At 39.2% G+C, this 15,218-nt stretch overlaps 1 protein-coding gene across 1 annotated transcript; it reads left to right on the top strand.

Annotated features, from left to right (window-relative positions):
- Positions 1 to 2,431: 2,431 nt before the first annotated feature.
- mrpl54 (mitochondrial ribosomal protein L54) lies at positions 2,432 to 7,964 on the top strand. The gene is made up of 3 exons (XM_034179758.1): positions 2,432 to 2,597; positions 6,886 to 7,042; positions 7,704 to 7,964. Exons 1-3 carry the CDS (start codon positions 2,465 to 2,467, stop codon positions 7,834 to 7,836), a joined length of 423 nt encoding a protein of 140 aa, XP_034035649.1. The 5' UTR covers positions 2,432 to 2,464; the 3' UTR covers positions 7,837 to 7,964.
- Positions 7,965 to 15,218: the final 7,254 nt, after the last annotated feature.

Raw genomic sequence — 15,218 nt, 5'->3', positions numbered from 1 at the left:
TCTTGTTTCGTTAACACACGTGACTACGATAACCAATCGGAAAAGCCGAAGCATGGACGGACTAAAACTCTCTCTCTCTCTCTCTCTCTCTCTCTCTCTCTCTCTCTCTCTCTCTCTCTCTCTCTCTCTCTGTGTGTGTGTGTGTGTTTCCTCAAACTGAACTTGGATAAATGGCATAAAAACAACTGATACTGAGTCTAAATTTTACTATTGCACTAAAACAAAAAGCCAACTTTTAAGCAGCCAGAACTGAACCCGATATGTAAAAAAAAAAAAAAGAAAAAATCAGAAAAAGCAGTCTGTTTTTTATAGTCAACATAAAAAATATCAAAATGAAATAGTTTTTAAAAATGTGGCTATAAACACATAGAAATGTGTATTTAAAAATTCAATATTTTTTATTGTCTAGCTGCATTTTCTGTGCAGCTGTTTTCAGTCCCAATATAACCTTTTGCAACATTAGTTTCAATGCCAATGTTTTCTTTTTCAGCCAGGTTTTTGCCTTTCAACACCAAATTTTATTTTCAGTATCAAAGTTGCCGCTCACTCAGGTAAAGTGATGGTCCTAAATATCCTGTAGAGGTCCAGACCAGTGAAAACTAACTCTGAGATGCATATACATTACAAACAGACATTCCAGTAGATGCTGGGAAATCGATGATGATCCCCCATCAGCTTCCAGCTCTGCCCCACTATACAGGGCGCTCCAGTCTGGTTCAGGAGTTCCTCAAAGTGTTCTTTCCAGCACCCAATTACCTCCTCAGTTGAGGTAATCAGAGTCCCATCTTTACTGTAGACAGCCTGTATGGTTACCCATTTTTCTTTCCTGAGGCACCTCACAGTCTGCCTGAAGCACCTTGGTGCTGACCAAAAGTTCTTCTCTGTGGTTAGTTCAAAGTTGTCCCACACCCGCTGTTTTGCCTCCCCCACAACAAAGGCTGCCGCCCTTCGGGCCTATCGGTACCTTGCAACTGCCTCCAGAGTCCTCCGATATAACATATCCCAGAAGGACTCCTTCTTCAGTGGAATGACTTCCCTGATCACCACTGTCCACCACGGTGTTCGAGGGTTGTCGCCCCTTGAGGCACCTAAGACCTTCAGACAACAGCTCTCCACTGCAGCTTCAGCAATGGAAGCTTTGAGCATTGCCCCTTCTGGTTCAATGCCACCAACCTCCACAGTGATGCCAGAAAAGCTCCGCTGGAGGTGTGTGTTGAAGATCTGTTGGACAGTGGGCTCCTCCAGATGTTCCCAGTTCACCCGTACTATCCGTTTGGGCTTGTCAGGACTGTCCAAAGTTCTCCTCCACCTTCTGATCCAACTCACCACCACATGGTGATCAGTTGACAGCTCTTGTATTTTATTTTATGTATTTTAATGTTTGGACTGTAATTGTTTGTGATGCTGCACCATGGTAATGGTACTGGTGTGTGTTCTGTGTGTCATGTGCTTTTGATGTATTCTCAGGCTGCAGAACTGGTTGCCCCATGGGGGACACAAATAAAGTGAAAGTGAAAGTGAAAGCTCTGCCCCTCTCTTCACCCGAATGTCCAGAACATGTGGCCTCAAGGCAGATGCTACAAACACAAAATCAATCATCGACCTTCGGCCTGTGGATGCTCTGGTACCGTGTACACTTATGAGCATCCTCATGTTTAAACATGGTGTTCCTTATTACATGGACAATTCACGACTAGGACAGAAGCCCAACAACAAAAGGCTGTTCCGGTTTAGATTGGGGAGGCCGTTCTTCTCAATCACACTTCCCCAGGTGTCTCTGTCATTGCCCACGTATGTGTTGAAGTCCCCCAGCAGAACAATGGAGTCCCTCACTGGAGCCCCATACAGGACTCCATTCAGGGACTCCAAGAAGGCCAAATACTCTGAACTGCTGTTTGGTGCATACGCACAAACAACAGTCAGATTCCGTCCCCCACAGTGACCTCAGACCGATCAGTTGGAGGGATGGGTCCCATCACTGTGTTGAATTCTCTAGGACAAAATGAAAAATTCTATTTCTCCCTTAAGTCTGACAATGTCTAAAAATGAATCATCTTTTAAAATAAAATTATCATCTATTTTCATTCCACATTTCAACAAAATAATTTCCCATTGTATCTGACATTGATATTCCATGTAATACATTTATAAGAGAAAATATTGTGTTTGTAAAGAGACCAGCACAGCTGAACTTGTGAAAGGAATCCGGCTTAACAGGACATTTACGAAGGAAATGTAATCTACCCGATGTTTTCTAAAAGGTTTGGCAAAATGAAATACAAATTCAGGATCGGAGCCTTCTCATGGCAGTGCTGCCCCCTGTGGGACAACAGGTCAAATATTCAGGCGGTGACAACAAAGGGCCCGCAGTGAGTCCTCCCTGTCATATGGTGGCAGCAGAGTTTCTCAAATAAATTTTTTGTCTTCTTCTTTTACAAAGACAGGAAGTGGAAAAACCGTGTGAATGTCAAGCTCAATCTCTGGAAGAATAATCATGTCAGGTTACAGGTTATTTAGCACTTTTACTATAACAAAGTGCATCACAAGCCGTCTTTCATTAGGCAGAATACAAACATGCGGATACGCGAAGAAAGTTGGTGAGTAAAGAGAAAATAAAAATCCTGATTGTCGTCTTGTAGATATGCAATATCATTTGTTTTCTATGTAAAGGTAAAAACAGTATTGAAGACAATTACAGGCGTGGAGCTCCATTAGATAATTCCTTGGTAATCGCCATTATACTTTATATTACATTATACGGTTTTCGTTTTGCTTGATGAAGTTGACCAGTGATTAATGTGCCACTTATAAGTTGCACACTTTATTCAAACTGTACCTCAAACGTGCATTTCCAGTGTTTTCACACCTCACGCAGAAAGGGGCTTCCTTTCATAATCAACAATACGTGGCCTTGTGTTTGATTTGGCCCCAAACTCTACCGTTTTTCCCTTTTACGCAAGCTTATGGCTATATAAGCGACATGTGAGGTTTGTACCACTGTAGATGTATATAAATGTCTGTCTGACCAAAGTAAAAACTTAGAAAAGAGCACCAGTCATCATAAGATCCCTGCTGAAAGCTGCATAGCTGTTTTGTTTCACTGTCAAATGTATCTTTTCCAGTTGTGTGGAACAGCACTTGAACTGTTTGATTGCTGGGTCTGATCACTTGTTTCACCAGTTTTGTAAAGTAGTAGAAATGTGTTTTTGAACAATAAATGGGGTAAAAGTAGTTCCATAATTTACATTTACACACAGATTTTTACAGTAGTAATAGTCTGTGCAGTTTACAAATCTGGACAGTTTATGAATGGACCTTGACCGTATTGGAATTGTGCTACTGCGCATGAGACGCACCAAAATCGGTGGTCCAGAAATGGATTGTGTTATGGATTTTGCAAACGTTAAACCCTAACCATAATCCATGTGAGATAAGTAACAGCCACAGTTGCTTGGCACTTGAGAGCCTCATTCTGAAATCAGACGTGTGCTGCGCCCTTTCAGAAATGGGAATTTAAACAAAAATTCTCACATCTTCCTAATTTGCAAACTGTGCTGATTTGCAGAACATTAACAATCGCCTGAAGTGCAAATTACGTGGGGCCCCATCAGCCTTCCTACTAAATGGAGACTGAGGCTGATTACTTAACTAAAATCAAGGCTTTCAACTGGTTCATGGAACAAATTGAAAACCAGAAACTTTTAATATTTTTTTATGTTCCAGAACAGAATCCCTTACTCACTCACTCATCTTCAACTGCTTATTGCAGTTAAGGGTCATGGGGGCTGGAACGTATCCTCGCAGTCACAGGGTGTGAGGCGGGGTACACCCTGGACAGGCCACCTGTTTGTTGCAAGGCCACATATAGGAAAAACACACGTTCACACCCACACGCACACCTACAGACAATTTAAAGTTTCCAATCCACCTAACCTGCATGTCTCTGGATGTGGGAGGAAGCCAGAGCACCCAGAGAGAACCCACACAAACACAGGGAGAACATGCAAATGCCACACAGAAAGGCCACAGGTAAGAATCGATCCCATGACCTTCTTGCAGCGAGGCAACAGTGCTAACAACTAAGCCACCGTGCTGCCCTGGAACAGAATCGATATTTTAAAATAATGGTAACCAGTTAATACCTTTATTTATTTATTGAAAAGGTTTCAGTTCACCATGACCTGGTGAGGGTCACTTCCTGTCATTTACATATTTTGGTTGTTGTTGGCGGGACAAAGCATTGGCATCCCATGTAATGCACCAGGAACAGACAAACACGGAGGGGCATTATTAATGGTCTTTTTTTAATTTGGAATTTACTTTCAAGACAACGCCTGCTGGAATGGAGTGCTGTGACAAGCGACTTAAAATGCTGTGTTCCTTCAGTAATTTGCACAATAAGGAATTAAAGTATTTCAGAGATGCCATCTTCCACAACAAGAACGTCTTATCATGGGTTTGTGAAGATGAATCCGACTAAAACAACGTAATGGATCAGATTAAGACTTTATATTTACTCAGTGTGTGAATGGTTGTAACATTCCAACAGTCAGAACTGTAGTGCAGCAAATAATTGAAACAATCATTCACTTGGTAATACAAGCATCAGATTTGTCATGAATGTTCTTCATAAATCAGTGTTGGAGAAAAAGTGCTGGCCATTTGAAAATCCAATATGGCGGCCAATATGATATACTATTCAATATGATTGGAGTGTTTCTAAATTTTGACCCCTGTGTAATTCTTCGTTGACCCCGACCTGGCGGCCATATTGGATTTTCAAGTGGCCAGTGCTTTTTTTTTTTTTTTTCTCAAACACTGATTTATGTAGAACATTCATGCCAAATCTGATGCTTGTATCACCAAGTGAACAATTCTGGTCAGAAGTCATACTTATCTGCTCCACTACTGTATGAATGGTCACGTGAGGACTGTAGTTTTAGCTGCTGGTTAGCGCTCAGTCCATTGTTTTGGTCTGTGAGGCTCAGACCAAAACACTGCCGTGTCTTTTAAAAATACAAGAATGCTCTGCTTCACTTCAAATACACAATAAGTATAATTTAGATGATCATTGTGGATCCTCTTTCTCTTAAAAAGCTTTATTTTACTCAGGGTCTGCTGTCTGCTGCAGAACACTGTATTGCCTTCTGCTTTTTGTGGGAGCGTTACACCGCCACATACAGGTTTGACATATACAGTGTTTTTAGTGTCCCACAGCTGACATGAAACGTTATGAACCGGTTCAGGAACTATATATATATATATATATATATATATATATATATATATATATATGAGGTCTGTTAGAAAAGTATCCAAAGTTTTTTTTTTTTTGCAAAAACCTGATGGATTTGAATCACATGTGCTTGTGTGAGCCAACCTTGAACCTTCGTGCGCATGCGTGAATTTTTTCAGACCTGTCAATTGCGTCAGTTGCTGGCAAGCAGCATTTGTGTGAGGTTGTGTGTTGTGCTCTCAGCAGATTTTCATTGCAAGGAAAATGACGGAACGACTGGAGCAGCGCCGCATCAAATTTTGCCAGAAACTGGGCGACAGTCAGGTGGAAACCATTCGGAAGATTCAGACGGCTTTCGGTGGCTTTTCAGTCGTGTGACTGTCTGAGAAATTGTGTAAGAGGTGGCCATCATTTTTCAGAGTCCAGCATGTCCTGTGAGACTTAAACACGAAGGCGCTTTTGCTCCGCCGTTAGCAGCTTCGGCACGAATTTCACTGCCACTCTTTTCATGGCCAAATCTTCTGTCACAGTGGAATGTGCCGAAAAAGTGCTGATGTCCACCTCTTCCGCAATTTCTCGGATAGTCACACGACGGTCCCACATCACCACAGCGTTCACTTTGGAAATGATCTGGTCATTTCAACATGTTGATGGCAGACCGGAGCATGGCTCGCTCTCCACCGTTGTGCGGCCGTCTTTAAACCGGTTGTACCACTCCTTAATCTGTGTGATGCCCATAGCATCGTCACCGAAAGTCGTCTGAATCTTCCGAATGGTTTCCACCTGGCTGTCGCCCACTTTCTGGCAAAATTTGATTCAGTAGCGCTGCTCCAGTCGTTCCGTCATTTTCCTTGCAATGAAAAACTACAGAGAGCGCTACACATGTCCTCACACAAATGCTCGCAATCGACAGCTGTGAAAAAATTCACACATTGCGCACGAAGGTTCAAGGTTGGCTCATGCAAGCACGTGATTCAAATCCATCAGGTTTTTGCAAAAAAAAAACAAAAACGTACGTATATATATATACACACACACACACTATATTTTTTTGATATAAAAATATAGTTGTGGTAACCGGTTCACGAATGTCAGTTTTGGGGTGAAACAAGAAACGTAGAAAAAAATAGTTTCTGCTCGGAATGAACCAACTGGCAAAAATATTCTGGTTCAAAGCCTTGACTAAAATAACTTGGAATGTAAGACCAGTGTTCGAAGATTCTGTTATTGTACATTCAGGTTTCATATTGTATTTAACACCTCAATTACCACACACCTATCCCAGCAGTCACAGGATGTGAGGCAGGGTACATCCTGGACTGGACGCCAGTCTATCGCATAGCCACATGTAGACAGACAAACACAGTCACACTCTCACGCAGACCTACCAACAACTTAAGGTTTACAATTCACCTCACCTGCATGTCTTTGCAAGTGTGAGGAAGTCTGATCATCCAGAAGGAACCCACGGAAACACGGGCAGAACAAAGTGTTTCCTCGATTTTGAAAATAGTTTGTGATTAATTTAGTTGTCGATTAGTCATAACATCTCTGCTAATGGTCTAAATTAGACAATGCACATTTGTTAGGTAGTTGGAGCCACTGGAGATGACCCAAATAACAATAATCACTATCTTTTTGTCTTCCAGCATTTAAAGGAAAAGGTAAAAGTGTGGTTCAAGAGGAGCTGAAAGGCCCAGAGGTGTGTAAAGATCCCATCAAACTTACAACTTACGCAGTAGGTGTCAACTTCTTTAAGCAAGGAGAGGACCCCAAACTGAAGCCTCGGGAGGAATATCCAGAGTGGTAAAGACACGTGTTTCTGCTACTTTTTCAGTTCTAACTGTACTTTATGTTCGTAGCCTCTTGATATAAAGCTGTTATTTTCCTGTTGTCATATGCCGTCGCTCTTACTCTGCCGATACATATCAAACATGTTATGAGAGGAGGAATCCTGTCAAATAAAGGAAAACGCACAGTTGGAAGGAAAGCAGGTAGACTGGATACAAATGAACTTTGCTTCACAATATCACCCCAGAAAAAACAATTAAGAAAAATATATTGCGATGATGTAGAAAATGCCACAAACTGACAGTCTGCTGCTGTACAAACAGCAACCTTTTATTGTACACTTATTATTTGAGGAATCATCTACATAACTGTGAAGATGTCTTGTCCGATGTCTTCAAAGGAGGGTAACTGGACTTTTGCCTGTGGCATGATCCAGCAAGTGAGTGCCTCATTAATTTATTCCGTATGCCCCGCTAACGGGAGAGAATCTCTATGTTGACATTCCCAAAAAATATCCATTTGTTTTTCTTGGACTATATCACATATGTGTTATTCCATGTTTATTTTGTCCATTCCAAGTGAAAAATAAATGTCAACAGAAAATCAAAGCATTCTATGGTGACACAGTCTCTGATGTGGTTCCTCTTTTCTATTGATGTCCATGTCTTTCTTTCAGGTTGTACGATCTGAACCTGGGAAATCCTAAAAAGCTGCATGAGCTGGAGCCAAACAGCTGGGAGTATTTCAAACGTCTGAGGAAGGAAAATATCTGGCGTTCCAACAGACTACGTAAAGGGAAGAAGATGTAGCTGCTTTTACGGATGAGAGCATTTTCCTCCTGAACAGCCGTGTGCTTTACAGGCACTGGACTGAATGACCTTTTCTAGTATGTGTTTGCAGCCTGTGTCAGTGTCCTGATTGATATCTGTGATAAACCGTTTCCCTCATCAAGTGTCTTGTTTGAAGTAATTCATTGTATGCAGTTGTGTTTCTACATTGGCACTCTGAGTGAAACTGTTTCCCCTGAAGGCAGTTTGTTCAAAATAGTGACGGCTGCATTCCAGTGTATGTCAATCCACAAAATATTTTTCTCAATCTCAGCAATAGTTAAATTTCTTTCAGAAATGTAGTGGTTTACACTTGCTGCCCCCTCGTGGTCTGTGAAAGTACTGCAAGTGTTCCGTGAGAGGATGTTAAAAATATATTAAGAAAAAATGTGATTTTCAGTATTGTAAAGAAGTTTAACAATCAAAAATATTAATTTTCTGCTGCTTATCTGAGCCGTGGTGGCAGTAGACCATGCAGCTCTTCCTACACTTCCCTATCATCTGACAAGTCCTCTAACTTCCTGGGTGGTTCCAAGATGTTCCCAAGCCAGATGGGAGGTGCAGTAGTGTTCTTAATAATAGTAGTGCTATGTGACTAAAAAGATTAATCCAGGTTTTGAGTATATTTCTTATTGTTACATGGGAAACAAGGTACCAGTAGATTCTCACAAATCCAACAAGACCAAGCATTCATGATATGCACACTCTTAAGGCTATGAAATTGGGCTATTAGTAAAAAAAAAGTAGAAATAGTAGCAACTGCTGTTGATGCTACAAACTCAAAACTATTATGTTCAAACTGCTTTTTTAGCATTCCTGTGAATCACTAAACTAGTATTTAGTTGTATAAACCACAGTTTCTCATGATTTCTTAACATCTGTGAGGCATTCATTTTGCTGGTTTGGAACCAAGATTTTGCTCGTTTACTAGTGTGCTTGGGTTAATTGTCTTGTTGAAACACCCATTTCAAGGGCATGTCCTCTTCAGCATAATGCAACATGACCTCTTCAAGTATTTTGACATATCCAAACTGATCCATGATACCTGGTATGTGATATATAGGCCCAACACCATAGTAGGAGAAACATGCCCATATCATGATGCTTGCACCACCATGCTTCACTGTCTTCACTGTGAACGGTGTCTTGAATTGGAGGTCGTCTCACAAACTGTCTGCGGCCCTTGGACCCAAAAAGAACAATTTTACTCTCATCAGTCCACAAAATATTCCTCCAATTCTCTTTAGGCCAGTTGATGTGTTCTTTGGCAAATTGTAACCTCTTCTGCACATGTCTTTTATTTAACAGAGGGACTTTGCGGGGGATTCTTGCAAATAAATTAGCTTCACACAGGCGTCTTCTGTCACAGTACTTACAGGTAACTCCAGACTGTCTTTGATCATCCTGGAGCTGATCAATGGGTGAGCCTTTGCCATTCTGGTTATTCTTGTATCCATTTTGATGGTTGTTTTCCATTTTCTTCCACGTGTCTGTTTTTTTTTTTGTTTTGGTTTGTTTTTTTGGTCCATTTTAAAGCATTGGAGATCATTGTAGATGAACAGCCTATAATGTTTTGCACCTGCGTATAAGTTTTCCCCTCTCCAATCAACTTTTTAATCAAACTACGCTGTTCTTCTGAACAATGTCTTGAATGTCCCATTTTCCTCAGGCTTTCAAAGAGAAAAGCATGTTCAACAGGTGCTGGACTCATCCTTAAATAGGGGACACCTGATTCACACCTGTTTGTTCCACAAAATTGATGAACTGAATGCCACACTACTATTATTGTGAACACCCCCTTTTCTACTTTTTTTTTACTAATAGCCCAATTTCATAGCCTTAACAGTGTGCATATCATGAATGCTTGGTCTTGTTGGATTTGTGAGAATCTACTGAATCTACTGGTACCTTGTTTCCCATGTAACAATAAGAAATATACTCAAAACCTGGATTAATCTTTTTAGTCACATAGCACTATTATTATGAACACTACTGTATAATCCATTCACTGTGTCCTGGGTCTTCCCTGGGGCCTCCTCCCAATTGGATGTATGTGGAAGACCTCCCGAGGTAGGCAATCATGGGTTTGTCTTCACCCAAGAACCACCTCAGCTGGCTCCTTTTGAGTCCCAGATATTTGTGCTTCTCACCCTAGTCACAATTGTTCATTTTTGTAAACAAGCACCAAAATTGGCACACATAATCTTAGATAGTCTTTTGAAAAAACTGTCCACTTGAATTTTCAATTGGTCAGCCAGGTAGGGGTCAATTGAATTGCACAGGGTCAAAATTTAAAAATGTTCTAATCATATTGAAAGCTATACCACCTTATGTGTCTGATCACAAAGATTCCAGAAAGGTGTAGTTTGGACTATGATTGTTATGGGTAAAAACATTAAGAATTGTGACAAAGGTCCATTTCTTTTTGTATAGGCGTCAGAAGTTAAAGTTGCTCCAATTTTGGTAAAAAAAAAAAAAAAAAAGTGCAAACTATTGGTTGAACTCAGGATTAATAAACTGAATAATTTTGACTGTGTTAAATCTTTGGTCTGCAAGGTAAAGGTCAAACAATGTCGACGTCCATTAGATTCTATGACGTGACATATGTTAACATGATAACTAAGCATGACACGGTGCAAACTATTCCTTTTTAAAACCCTATTAACCAATAATTTGCGTCACATTTTACAATATTTGGAGCAAATTTAACTTCTGACCCCTGCACAAACTAAAGCTAAATTAGCACACATGCTAAATGTGTACATGCCTTATGAGTCATCAATTAGAAGATGAGTTCTTAAACAAATTAGCATTTATCAAATCATTTATTGAAAAGACTGCCACAACTTTTGTCTCTGTAATTGGAGACATGCAGATTTGTCAAGGAATTCCTCTGCTTTTGGAAATCATCTAGAACAGTTTTGTGAAGACAGTAATATGGTTCTTTCAAGTAAAATGCTCCTGACAGATAATCGCTTCACCTACATAAGTGAAGCCCGGCATTCTACCCCCTGGCTGGACCTTGTGTCTGTACATGCACATGCCCATGCTGCTCTGGCTCATGCTGGTATTTTATGCAGCCATGCTTTATCTGATCATATACCTCTGAATGTGAAGAGTATTCCTATGGTTGTTGAAAAGATAAATGACAGCTGTACAATCAGGCCTGATTGGTCTAAATTAACAGAAGAAGATATTAATCTATAGTCAACTGTGACAAATGTGCTGATGCATGCTGTTAAATTACAAAGAGAGGCATTGTCATGTCTTAATCCAAACTGTAAGAATGTACAGCATTGTAATGACCTATGTATATTATTTGAAAACATTTTGCAAGAAAGCAGTGCAAGTTTTCTGAGTAGGAAGGGCAAAAAGAATTTTGTCAAACCTGGTTGGAAGGATTTTGTGTCAGAACACCATGCTGCAGCCAGAGAAGCTGGGAAGCCTAGACAGGGGTTATTGTTTGAACTTAAAAAAGCCACCAATTCCAGATTTAAAAATGCACTTCATTATCTAAAAAGAAATGAACCTATGATGAGAGCAGATGCTCTTGCAAAAAGACATCAAGGCAATGACTTTTTTGAATTTTGGAAAGAAGTCTAATGCTAAAACAACCCCTACCATCGAACATAGAAGGGCTATGTGGACCAGAACATATTGCAGAATTGTGGCGAAGACATAATTGTGACTTATTGAACTCTGTGCAAAGTGAAAATGTTATTAAGAATATTGATCTGACTGTCATGCTAACAAAGTCTATGAAACAATCCTGAAATGTGGAAATAATAAAGCTTGTGGGCTTGACTGCATAACAGTCATGTAACATGTAAAATTTTCCAGCTATAGATTATGTCCCTTGCTGTCCATGTGCTTTACTGGTTTTTAACCCATGGTCCAGTTCTGTCACATCTGTTGCTTTGGTTCCTGTCATTAAAGACAAGGCAGCTAAACTGAATAGCTTGCAAAACTACAGGCCAGTTGCTCTTGCATCTGCTCTTTCAAAGGTTTTAGAGAATATTCTTTACATGAGATTGGAAATGTATGTTCTGACAAGTGATAATCAGTTTGGCTTCAAAAAGCAACATGGCACCAACATGCATCTATGTACTTAAAGAAATTGTGGGGAAAAGTTTCTAAATTTTAATTTGTCTGTCTTTTTGTACCTTATTGGTGCCACAAAGGCACCAATAAGGTACAATAAATGATTTATTATGAAATTAATCAAAGGCACCAATAAGGCACAATAAATGATTTATTATGAAATTAATCAATAAAGGTGTGCCTAAACATTTGCTTCAAATTCTATCCTTCTGGTATGCAGGTCAGGTTATGCATGTAAAGTGGGACAGTGCTCTCTCGGAGCCTGTTCATGTCAGCAATGGTGTGCAGCAAGGAGGAATTCTCTCTCCACTCTTATTTAATGTATACATTGATGAAATGTTCTCAAAGTTAAATCATTGTAAAACTGTCTGTGTCATTGGAACAACTGTCAACTATCTCATGTATGCAGATGATCTGGTGGTAATCTGCCCATATAGTGCAGGGATGCAACATTTGCAAAACACATGTTCTCTGTTTAGCAATGAACATATTTTGTATAACCTCATTAAGAGTAATATAATGATTGTGAGAAGTAAGAAGGATAAAGATGTGATCTTCCCTGAGTTTTATCTGTGTGATAAGCTGCTCACGCTCATACTTCAAATGATGTCAAATCACATCAAATCATAGTTTTACCAAAATCATATTAATATATGTTTTTCCATAACATGGGTGGTAATCAGTTATTTTTTTTATGGAATGCCCCTTTAAGGTAACTAAAATTTGTCAATTTGGTACTAATAACAACAACAAAAATAATAATAATAATAATGTCAGCAGGTGTACTGAACTTATTTTGAATGGTTCTGATACTTGAGGTATCAAGAATATGTTGTGTAATGGAAACAATAAATCATAAAAATGATTTTAATAAATTAGCCATAGTGTACTCTAAAATGTCTCTGTCTTCTTTGCTTTTGTATTCTGATTTTATTTATATTCACAAAAAACATACTTATGCAATTTTTATATTTAATTAATGTGCTTGATGTAAAAGAGGCCAATTATGATCAATTTTGATGTCATAACCATTTTGAAGTTGGGTAAAGTTAATCAATAGACCCATCTTATCTGACATAATTGTATTTTCATAGCTAAGACTGGCATAATGGTAAGTAAGTTGTCTTATTGGTTTTCTTGTGCAAGAAAACATATAATTAAACACCAAAATGATCATAATCGGACCATCATAACAGATTTTATGAATTTGACCCTTCATGAAAAGTGAAGAAACGCTCATTGTGATGTAACGCAAGGTCAAAAATAGGTCAAACTATATATTTTTGAACTCTACTCGTCAAGACGAGTAATTTGATATGTATATCAAAAGGATTGGACTATTCTTGAATTTGACCCAAAAATGGGGGGTTTTGGCCCAAAATGGCCAAAAAAATTATTTTTATTTTTGGCATTGCCCCTGATGTGAAACCTTACTATATAAGGACTTGATCTAGCATAGATGCCTGCTTGTAACAAAAAATGCTGGAAAAAAAAATTTTGGAAGCATTTTTCTGCCTTCTGCTGGCTGTCTGTTTTCTATTTTTTGAGGAAGAATTTTTTTTTTTGAAGTTGAATTCTTTTGAAGTTGAATTTTTTTTTTAGGTTGAAGTTTTTGAGGCTGAATATTTTGATGCTAAAAAAATTCAGCCTTAAAAATTAAAATTCAAACTCTGCTGGCACAGATTTACTTCCATACCTATAATGACACCTTTAGGCTGTTGATGAGGATGCCCAGGTGGCACAGTGCAAATCAGTTGTTTGTGGATGCACATATTCCCACCTGTGAAGCTCTGCTGAGACATTTCATATTTAAATTCATGCAGCGGTTGGAGGAATCTGAAAATTCCATCATGCAGACTACAACCCCTGGCAAAAATTACGGAATCACCGGCCTCGGAGGATGTTCATTCAGTTGTTTAATTTTGTAGAAAAAAAGCAGATCACAGACATGACACAAAACTAAAGTAATTTCAAATGGCAACTTTCTGGCTTTAAGAAACACTATAAGAAATCAGGAAAAGTAATTGTGGCAGTCAGTAACGGTTACTTTTTTAGACCAAGCAGAGGGAAAAAAAATATGGAATCACTCAATTCTGAGGAAAAAATTATGGAATCATGAAAAACAAAAGAACGCTCCAACACATCACTAGTATTTTGTTGCACCACCTCTGGCTTTTATAACAGCTTGCAGTCTCTGAGGCATGGACTTAATGAGTGACAAACAGTACTCTTCATCAATCTGGCTCCAACTTTCTCTGATTGCTGTTGCCAGATCAGCTTTGCAGGTTGGAGCCTTGTCATGGACCATTTTCTTCAACTTCCACCAAAGATTTTCAATTGGATTAAGATCCGGACTATTTGCAGGCCATGACATTGACCCTATGTGTCTTTTTGCAAGGAATGTTTCACAGTTTTTGCTCTATGGCAAGATGCATTATCATCTTGAAAAATGATTTCATCATCCCCAACATCCTTCAATTGTCCAAAATATCAACATAAACTTGTGCATTTATTGATGATGTAATGACAGCCATCTCCCCAGTGCCTTTACCTGACATGCAGCCCCATATCATCAATGACTGTGGAAATTTACATGTTCTCTTCAGGCAGTCATCTTTATAAATCTCATTGGAACGGCACCAAACAAAAGTTCCAGCATCATCACCTTGCCCAATGCAGATTTGAGATTCATCACTAAATATGACTTTCATCCAGTCATCCACAGTCCACAATTGCTTTTCCTTAGCCCATTGTAACCTTGTTTTTTTCTGTTTAGGTGTTAATGATGGCTTTCGTTTAGCTTTTCTGTATGTAAATCCCATTTCCTTTAGGCGGTTTCTTACAGTTCGGTCACAGACGTTGACTCCAGTTTCCTCCCATTTGTTTTGTTGTGCATTTTCGATTTTTGAGACATATTGCTTTAAGTTTTCTTTCTTGACGCTTTGATGTCTTCCTTGGTCTACCAGTATGTTTGCCTTTAACAACCTTCCCATGTTTGTATTTGGTCCAGAGTTTAGACACAGCTGACTGTGAACAACCAACATCTTTTGCAACATTGCGTGATGATTTACCCTCTTTTAAGAGTTTGATAATCCTCTCCTTTGTTTCAATTGACATCTCTCTTGGAGCCATGATTCATGTCAGTCCACTTGGTGCAACAGCTCTCCAAGGTGTGATCACTCCTTTTTAGATGCAGACTAACGAGCAGATCTGATTTGATGCAGGTGTTAGTTTTGGGGATGAAAATTTACAGGGTGATTCCA

This window comes from Thalassophryne amazonica, chromosome 10 (genome assembly GCF_902500255.1).
Source record: "Thalassophryne amazonica chromosome 10, fThaAma1.1, whole genome shotgun sequence".
NCBI lineage: Eukaryota > Metazoa > Chordata > Actinopteri > Batrachoidiformes > Batrachoididae > Thalassophryne > Thalassophryne amazonica.
This window is presented reverse-complemented; position numbering and strand designations above follow the sequence as displayed.